This window comes from Rhinoraja longicauda, chromosome 12 (assembly GCF_053455715.1).
Source record: "Rhinoraja longicauda isolate Sanriku21f chromosome 12, sRhiLon1.1, whole genome shotgun sequence".
Lineage (NCBI taxonomy): Eukaryota > Metazoa > Chordata > Chondrichthyes > Rajiformes > Arhynchobatidae > Rhinoraja > Rhinoraja longicauda.
This window is the reverse complement of record NC_135964.1, coordinates 13,387,840-13,398,082: the sequence shown is the minus strand read 5'-3', so window position 1 is coordinate 13,398,082 and position 10,243 is coordinate 13,387,840. Positions and strand designations below refer to the sequence as shown.

At 44.0% G+C, this 10,243-nt stretch overlaps 1 protein-coding gene across 2 annotated transcripts in view; it reads right to left on the bottom strand.

Moving 5' to 3' along the window:
• Positions 1-1,072: 1,072 nt before the first annotated feature.
• The window catches only part of hgd (homogentisate 1,2-dioxygenase), a 32,454-nt gene continuing 23,283 nt past the window's right edge, over positions 1,073-10,243 (bottom strand). The window contains exons 12-15 of one of the 2 annotated variants that reach the window (XM_078409097.1): positions 9,295-9,421; positions 6,285-6,466; positions 4,058-4,218; positions 1,073-1,887 (exon numbers count right to left, since the gene is read on the bottom strand). In XM_078409097.1, the coding sequence (XP_078265223.1) occupies positions 4,075-4,218; positions 6,285-6,466; positions 9,295-9,421 (453 nt within the window). In that variant the 3' untranslated portion in view covers positions 1,073-1,887; positions 4,058-4,074. The remainder of the gene's footprint in view (positions 1,888-4,057; positions 4,219-6,284; positions 6,467-9,294; positions 9,422-10,243) is intronic. The other variant, XM_078409096.1, reaches the window with a different exon arrangement.

Genomic DNA, 10,243 nt, shown 5'->3' with positions numbered 1-10,243 from the left:
TTAAATTTAGCTAACACGCAAAAAGGTCTCTGCAGATCTGAAATATATACTTGTTTAAGATCTTGAGGTTTTTGCCGGCAAGTGTATCTGACGACATATGCATTATCAATTGCGCATGAATTCATATTTTTGGAGTGATATCATTGTACCACAGGAATGCAAGTGTTCCCTGTCGGAGGACATATAGAGTCACAGCGTGGAAACAGGCCCTTCGGTCCAACTTTACCACAACACTCAACATGCTCCATGTATGCTAGTCCCACCTGTCTGCATTTGGCCCATATCCCTCTAAACCTTTCCTGTCTATGAACTGTCCAGAAGTTTTTTTTAACATTTTGATAGTACCTGCCTCAACAACCTCCTCCGGCAGTTCGTTCGATAAACCCATCACCCTTTATGTAAAAAAAGTTGCCCCCTCAGGTTCCTTTCAAATCTTTGCTCTTCCCTTAAACCTCAGGCGGCAGAGTGGTGCAGCGGTAGAGTTGGTGCCTAACAGCACCAGAGACCCGGGATCGATCCTGACCATGGGTGCTGTCTATTGAATTTGTACGTTCTCCCTGTGATGCATGGGTTTTCTCTGGGCGCTCCTCCCACACTCTAAAGACGTACAGGTTTTGTGGGGTAATTGGCCTGTATATTGTCCCTAGTATGCAGGATAGTGCTAGTGTATCGGGTGATCGCTGGTCGGTGTAGACTCAGTGGCCTGTTTCCACACAAATCTCTAACAAAGTCTAAAAGTAATGTTTAAAGTCCATGCCCTCTGGTTCTTGATTCCCCTACTCTAGGTAAAAGTCTCTATACATTCACCTTATCTATTCCCGTCATCATCTTATACACCTCTATAAGATCACCCCTCATCCTCCTATGTTCCAAGGAATAACGTCCTAGCCTACCCAACACGACAGCTTATGTAGGCAATGTAGAAATCAATGGGGGTGGAAGTTTGAGATTTTATGTTCTTGAACTGAGATGTGCATCAGGAGTGATTTACAATGTTAGCAAAGGATCAGAATGAAAATTATTGGAATAACCACGTCTCAGAGTCATGCACAGGTCACTTCTAGTCAGCTCATCCATATTTTAATTCAAAAGCAATTATGTACATTGATTTAGAGACCTTGACACAGGTTTACTAGTTGCACAGACAGGGAAAGTGGGAGTGACGGTGCAGACCATGGTGTCAATAATTCCCTTTCTCTTAAAGGTTGGCATTTTAGATTTAGATTTTTTTTAGATTTAGAGATACAGCGCGGAAACAGGCCCTTCGGCCCACCAAGTCCACGCCGCCCAGCGATCCCCGCACATTAACACTATCCTACACACACTAGGGACAATTTTTTACATTTTACCCAGTCAATTAACCTACATACCTGTACGTCTTTGGAGTGTGGGAGGAAACCGAAGATCTTGGAGAAAACCCACGCAGGTCACGGGGAGAACGTACAAACTCCGTACAGACAGCGACCGTAGCCAGGATCGAACCTGAGTCTCCGGCGCTGCATTCGCTGTCAGGCAGCAACTCTACCGCTGCGCTACCGTGCCGCCCATTGTATCAACATTTTATTATCTCTTCTAATAATGGGTTACTCTGGGTTTAAACTCCATCCCTAACTGTTAACTTTAGTTTTGACAGTTCAAATAAAAACAATGCAAGGTATTGGGACTGTTAGCATCAAGAAAGAAGTCTGCACAACTGTAAGAGGAAATAAGTCCATTAATTTTATTATTTGGTTGGACACAGTGAACCATTTCAACTGTCTATATGTTAACATTTGGGTTTTTTTTAAATCACAGCAGCAGTCATTTCAGTAGAATTGAAAATCATTTTTCAGTGGGAACTAATGATTTGTCAGCCTGAAATCGTATTCCCAATGGCCACAGTTTGACCTGAAATTGCAGAACAAATATCAGTGAGAACATCAATTGGGATTGTAAATCCAACCATTATTCTACAGTGAAACTGTTCTTGAATACAGTAACCAAGCTTGGTTTAATTTATTGTCATGTGTACCGAGGTACAGTGAAAAGCTTTTATTGTGTGCCAACCAGTCAGCGGATGGTTGATTCACAGTGTACAGATACAGGATAAATGGAATAATGTTTAGTGCAAGATAAAGTCAATAGAGCAAAATAAAATCCAGTAAGGTCCAATTTAAGATAGTCCGACAGTCTGCAGATGGTAGGTCAGGACCGTTCCCCAGTTGGTGATAGAATGGTTCAGTTGCCTGACAACAGGGAAGACGCTGTCCCTGAATCTGAAGGTGTGCATTTGCACACTTTTGTGCCTTTTGCCTGATGGGAGATGGTTGAAAAGGGCACGACCGAGGTGAAACTTGTCCTTGATTCTGCAGCTGGCCTTGCTGAGTCAGCGTGAAGTGTAGATGGAGAGGGGAGAAGAGGGAGTGGCCAGGGTGAGACTGGTCCTTGATTATGCTGCTGGCCTTGCTGAGACTGTACTTGCCTTTTGCTGACATCCATTACCAAACCAGCTGCAGACTCCCCCGTCCATAGCTGAGGGAGATATGATAGTGGCATTTAGGAGGCTTTAGAATAGGCTCATGGATATGGTGGGATATGGATTATGCACAGCTAGATAAGAGACGGTCTTGGTGCATGTTCGGCAGACATTGTGGGCCGAAGGTCCTGTTCTTGTGCTACATTGTTTTATGTTCTAAGTCAATGCTGGCCGCTGCTCAGTGTTACATGAGCCACGTCCAGAATATCTCGCTGGGCTCCATTTATTTTTCATGGTGTGGCCAACCTCAAAAACAAATTTAACCTTCTCTTAGTATCTTTTGCTACTTAAAACTAAGACAGACATTTCAAAACAGTTAAAAAGGCCTTGGATAGCACAAGCTGTCAATCGCCATCAGGACTGCCTTTAGACCAGGTCCATGGAATATCCTGCCTTTAGACTAGGTCCATAGAAGGTCCTGGCTTTAGACTAGGTCCATGGGATGTCCTGGCTTTAGACTAGGTCCATGGAATGTCCTGCCTTTGGCCCAGTCACTGCCTGAGGTCAACGGTGTGTGGGAGATTTAGAGCTGTGTGGTTGCAAGAGGTATGTGTAACCATGGGACCAGGTCTGGGCTGTTGGATAGGCCCGGTGAGTCGTCCATTCGAGCTATCCCAGACAGGCACCCACTTCAACACTTGGCTTTGTGCACTGATCTCCCTAAATTAGCTTCATAACTTTTTACCACTGGTAAATGCATTTCAGTCCAGCTTACATTGATGAAGAATTTTCTTTTTGTTATGTCTGCTTTGGGGTTGGTATCAAATAAGTTGATAAAATGTGACGGAAGGACTCACAGATGCTGGTTTATACCGAAGATAGGCACAAAATGTTGGAGCAACTCAGCTGGTCAGGCAGCATCTCTGGAGAAAAGTGAGAAAAGGAAAAAGTGACATTTCGGGTCGGAACCCTGCTTCACACCGAAGACAGTCTGAAGATGTCTGAAGAAGGGTTCTGACCCAACATGCCATCTATTCCTTTTCTCCAGAGATGCTGCCTGACCCGCTGAGGTACTCCAGCATTTTGTGTCTTTGACCACAATGTGACATCTGTCTCCAGATGGAGCCTGGTTGTGGTCTGTGGAGATGATGTTGGCAGTTAGAACAGAGTTAGGAGCAGGGACCCGCCTTTCCAATCAAATTTCTATTTGTCCCATGTCTACTTATCCCATTTTCCTCCCTTGTCTCCATAACCCTTAAACTCTTTACATTCATATGTTTATATACCCCACTTTTAACATTTCAGTTGATCCTATTTAAGTGGGTTGCAGCAGTAGACTTGCTGCCTTACAGCGCCAGAGACCCAGTTCAATCCTGACTACGGGTGCTGTCTGTACGAAGTTTGTACGTTCTCCTCATGACCTGCATGGGTTTAAAGACATCTCTGCCACTGTAAGGTTTGTAGGTCAATTGGCTTTGGTAATGATTGTAAATTGTCCCTAGTGTATAAGATAGTGCTAGTGGTTGGCATGGACTCGGTGGGCATGTTTCCGTGCTGAATCTCTAAATTACAAATAAAAGTAGGCGTGCTGGCTCATCTCACCCTGTTGCACCAGAGGTTCACTTGTGGCTTGGTTTAGCGTTAACATTGAAATGGCTCTTCAGTGGCTGCCAACAGGTGGAATAGCTTTTGTCCAGGCAGTTACACGTCTCCAGACCCCATCTGGTGACACTCATGTTGAATGAGGACTCAAACATAAATGCCTGTCCAGTTAAACAGAATACAGAACAACTCAATGTTGGATTATCTTAACACCATGGGGATCAATGAACTTTGAATCAAAATTAGAAATTAGAACAGTCATAGAGTGATACAGTGTGGAAACAGGCCCTTCGGTCCAACTTGCCCACACCGGCCAACATGTTCCAGTTACACTAGTCCCGCCTGCCTGCATTTGGCCCCAATCCCTCCAAACCTGTCCTATCCATGTACCTGTCTAACTGTTTCTTAAATGTTGGGATAGTCCCAGCCTCAACTATCTCCTCTAACAGTTTGTTCCATACACCCACTGTGTGAAAAAGTTACCCCTCAGATTCCTTTTCCCCTTCACCTTAAACCTATGTCCTCTGGTTCTCGACTCTCCTACTCAGGGCAAGAGACTGTGCGCCTACCCGATCTATTCCTCTCATGATTTTATTCACTTCTGTAAGCTCACCCCTCATCCTCCTGCCTACAATTGTCACAATATGGAACTGATATTTGAATCCTGTCTGGCCTATATCATCTTGACTGTATCCTGGGTGATATTAATAATGCCTGTGATTGAACAAGTAACCTTTGCTCTTCAGTAACCCATTTATTTAAGTATTTTAGCAGTGATTACACAACGCAGTGCATATTGGACCTGAAGGCCTGTTAAATGGAGGGGTAAGGATGACAATCATCCATCCATGTAAATATGTTATTTTAATACTGTTTTGTTGCTGGGGACTTGCTTGCCAGGCATTTTCATAAGTCATGTTTATAAGTCATAGGAGCAGAATTAGGCCATTTGGCCCATCAAGTCTACTCTGCCATTCAATCATGGCTGATCTATCTTTCCCTCTCAACCCTATTCTCCTGCCCGGATTGTAGAAAACCAAAACGCCACAGATTTCAGAAACATGAAACGTAGAAAATAGGTGCAGGAGTAGGCCATTCGAGCTAGCACGGCACAGTAGTATGATAGAGAGGTAGAGTTAACATTTCAGGTTGATAGCCTCTCATCAATATTACCAAAGAATTATCTTTCTGCTAAAAGGCCTATGAACCCACCTTAAATATTGCCCAATTTGCCAAGTATCTTTAGCATTTTTTTGTTGTCTCCAGGTTGTAGGTGAAAAAGATGGTAAAATCAAAAATTAAAATCAAATCGTGGCAAGGAATGGTGCTCTTCAGTGGAGAGTCTCCCAGTAACAAGATTAATTTCACTTAACTTAACGTTGTCCTTGCAGTATTTGCACAAGAGGGGTCTTCTGTGTCTTTAGATTTCCTTTCAGAAACTTTACTTATAAAATGAGTGAAGGAAAATGTAATGCTTTGATGAGGCTCTCAGTAGGCGGTGAACACTGGGATTCATTGCATATGTTAGATGATGTCTCTGGGACCTCGGGTATCAGAAACGTGAATGCAAACATCATGGCACTAAAGAACCGCCGATGGGCCGTGGGTTGCTGCCGTACCCCGCAGAGGGCCCGGCCTGTCCGCCGGGGAACCCACCTAGAGTGGGAGCCGCGACCGAGGCTCATCCCCGAAGATCGGGAACCAGAAGATGGAGTCGGCGACAGCAACGGACGCTGGACACAGGACCGAGTAAGGAGAAGGTAAGGAGATCCGGGGGTATTGCCTACAAGGTGGGGCACGAGAGGTGAAGGTGGCCGGGCGAGGAGAGGGGCCGCTGAACGGTTCACTGTACGATCGGACGGAGTCAACGGCTGCAACAGGCCTTTATGGCCAGCTGCAAAACCATCCTGCAAAACCATCCTGGCAACTCTTGCCTACGGTCTCAGTGGGCTGATCCCATGCATTCGGTAATTAATCGGGGATTGTACTTGCGTATGGCAATAATCTTACTGATCGGTATGCAAAGAAAGAATCTCATGTGATAATAAAGAACTGACTTGATGCCAGCCAAAATCATCCTCTATCTGACCAACCTCTCCTCACAGCTAATACCCTCTAATCCAGGCAACATTCTGGTAAAGTTTAATAATAAAGACCATGCTTTAGACAGTGAGTTGTTAGGGCTTGGGTTGTATTGACGGCACGACCCGGTGCCTCTGCCACTCACCATAGTTCCAGCGGCCACTCGTTCTGGTTTGAGTGTTGCTGAGCTGGCTTTCTCAAAGCACTCTGCGTCCGGTCCGTGGGGAGTCATGATACTGTGCAGACTCCCTCCCCCAGGCAGGAAGCCCTCCTGCTTCGCCTCATAATGACCCAGAATCAGTCCCATAAACTCACTCATACAGTTACCTGGGCAGCAAAGAGACAACGCATTAATACACACGCGATTGCAAATCATCCCTGTTCCAATCAGCTGGAAAGGGTATAGAGAAGATTTAATGAGGACTAGAGGATGTGAGCTATAGGGAGAGGTTGAGTAGGCTGGGCCTCTATTCCTTGGAGCGCAGGAGGATGAGGAGTGATCTTATAGAGGGGAATAGATTGGGTATTTGCACAGAGACTCTTGCTCAGTGTAGTTGAATCGAGGACTGGAGGACATAGGTTTAAGGTGAAGGGGAAAAGATTTAATAGGAATCTGAGGAGTAACTTTTTCACACAAAAGATGGTGGGTGTATGGAACAAGCTGCCAGAGGAGGTAGTTGAGGCTGGGACTATCCCATCGTTTAAGAAACAGTTAGATAGATACATGGATAGGACAGGTTTGGAGGGATATGGACCAAACGCAGGCAAGTGGGACTAGTGTAGCTGGGACATTGTTGGCCGGTGTGGGCAAGTTGGGCCAAAGGGCCTGTTTCCACACTGTATCACTCTATGCCTCTATTCCCTTTTTAACTCCATATCCGACAGACCAATGTCCGGACAGACTGGATGTAAGAAAATATTACAGCACAGAAAAGGGCCGTCTAAACTTTAGTTCCGTTTATTGTCACGTTTACTAAGGTACAGTGCAAAGCTTTATGTTGGATGCTATCAGAGTTTGTTGCGGGCTATCTAGTCCCACCTGCCTGCGTTTAGCCCGTACCCCTCTAAACTCTCAACTCTTCCAATCTCAAGTGTCTTTTAAATGCTGTATATAGTACCTGCCGCAAATACCTCCTCTGGCAGCTCGTCCCATATACCAACCACATTCTCAGCGAAAAATTGCCTCAGGTTCCTATTACATCTTTCCCCTCTAACCTTAAATTCATGTCCTCTGGTTCTTGATTCCCCTACCCTGGGTATTCAAAATGCACTAACAAAACTGGGTGGTAGTTAATAAGATTGGATTACTACATTCTAAGAGGTCAAAGATTGATGACCTCTCATTGAATTGTTAGTGAAATGCAAATTATCTTTAGAAGGCACTGGGGAATGTTGGAGGAATTATTTTGTCCAGAGGATTATCAGGGCATGAGATTCTTCAACACAAATAACTATATCATTGTTATAGGTCAGTTGATTGTATCTTCATGAATTGTATAACCCCCCAAAGCTCCCACATTCTTAAATATTGTACTACAGAAATAAGACAAAACTTAAATGCATGGCTCTATTTAAAAATAATCAAAAAACTTCAATTTTTTAACTGAATGATAACTACCAGCTGTAGGACTTCTAAATAAACTGCAGACTAGATATAAGTACATATGTAATAGGAACAGGAGTACGTTATGTGGCCCCTTGGGGCTCAGTAAGATCATAACTGATCTGAAACTGTTCATGGAAACTCAAGGCACTACAGATTCTGGAATCATGAGTAAAACACAAAGTGCTGGAAGAACTCAGTGGATCAGGCAGCATCTGTGGAGGGAATGGACAGACGATGTTTCGAGTCAGGACCCTTCTTCGGTCTGATCTGGTTCATACCTGTTCCTCATCCAAGTATCTCCCCAATATACCAAAAATCTCTGAAGAAAGACCCCGACCTGAAACGTGGCCCATCCACAGATGCTGCCTGACCCGCTAAGTTCCACCAGCATTTTGTGTTCTACTCAAGATTCTAGCTTCTGCAGTCTTTTGTCTGCCAAAAATCCCTCTTGACCTTAAATATTTCCCATGATTCAACCTCAGTAGCATTCTGGGCTACAGAATTTGAAAGATTCATGACTCTGAGAGACGACGTTCCTCCTTATCTCCTGATCAAATGGATAATCCCCCCATTGAGATTCAGGCTTGGATTCCCACGCAGAAGTAAACATTCTCCCAGTGCCTCCCTTGGGACTAAAACTTGGATCTTACATCTCAATACGACCACCTTCCATTCTTCTAAACTCCATTCTGCTCAGGGGCAATGGAGTCAAGGAACTGCAGATACTGGTTCATGAAAAACATACAAAGTGCTGGAGTAACTCAGCGAGAGAGGCAGCAACTCTGGAGAACATGGATGGGTGACATTTTGGGTCGGGACCCCAACCTTCACCCCAAAAATCAACCAAATGGACGTTTTCAGACATCTTCCAATACAAACATATGCTTTACTTAAGGAACCAAAACTACCTCCACTGCTTCCTTTTTATACACGTGTAGAAACTTACTCTCATAGTCCAAGTTCTCTCCCTTCAGTTGTGTTTTGTTATCCTTTTCTACCCACTATTTTCTGCCTACCAGTAATGTTTGCAATGTTGCTTGCAACATTTTCTTTAAAATTCATTATCATCCTTCTGCTCCTTGGTTCGCACTGGTTGAATAATTCTTCTCATATTTCTTATTTCTCAGTGGGAATATATCTTTGTTGAGAATTATGAAATATCTCTTTAAATATTTACCATCTTACCTTTTTATCCATTGGCCAACTCTGCCTTCATATTCCTCTAATAACCTTCAATTACATTTAAGCTTCTGGTTTCCACTACCTCGATTTATTTCAGAAAAAAAGACAGAAAGTGCTGGAGTAACTCAGTGGGTCAGGCAGCATCTGTGGAGAACATGGATAGGTGACGTTTTGGATCGGGACCCTTCTTCAGACTGGTTACTCCAGCACTTTGCATCTATTTTTATAAACCAAGATCTGTAGTTCCTTGTATCCCTCTCTCTCTCTCTCTCTCTCTCTCATGCCTTATTGCTCCTGTTCGCAATACCATTTGTTTTTCTGTACGGTGTTAACAAGTAGCAGAGTTAGTTCATGTGCTGTGTCTTACGGTGGTAGTAAGGCGGTCTGAATGTGTGTTCAGATACTCCCCAGCGCGGTGGAAAGATGACAAAGTCTGCAACAGCCACACCTGGGCGGGTCGATTTAGCCGTCAGCACAGTGAAAATTGATGGATCCTGGAAACACATATGCCTTGTATTAGGCTGCTGATCCATATTTAATGTGTTACATAGAATGTGTTACATTAGAACCAAGATCCAAGATGGCGCCCAAACCAGGCAACACTTTGTGTGATGGTCATAGAAGTGGATCTGTAATCATACATCACAATTGCTCCACTCAGTTCAGATTAGTTTATTGTCATGTGTACTGAGGTACAGTGAAAAGCTTTTGTTGCGTGCTAACCAGTCAGCAGAAAGTCAATCCAGGATTAAAATCGAGCCATTCACGGTATACTGATACATGATAAGGGAATAACGTTTAGTGCAAGATAAAGCCAGTAAAGTCCGCTCAAAGATAGTCCGAGGGTCACCAATGAGGTAGATAGTAGGTCAGGACTGCTCTCTAGTTGCAGTAGGATGGTTCAGTTGCCTGATAACAGTTGGGAACAAACTGTCTCTTTTAAATCTCTATTCCACCAGCAACATTTACTTTATCTTACACTAAATGTCATTCACATTATCCCCTTTATTATGTATGAGTACACTGTGCATGCCTCATTGTAATTATGTATTGTCTTTCCATTGACTGGTTAGCATGCAACAGAAGCTTTCCACTACCTCAGTGCACGTGACAACAAACTAAACTCAACTCAGAACTGTACACCAGAGGAACAGTTCCTCGGCCCATTATGTCTGTGCCCAACATTTTGCCAAGTCCAACCTTTATCTGTTTGCACATAATCCATACCCCTCCCTGCCCATGTGCCTATCCAGGTCTCTTAAACACCACTATCGTACCTGCCTCCACCCCTGGCAGCACGTTCCAGGTACCCTCTA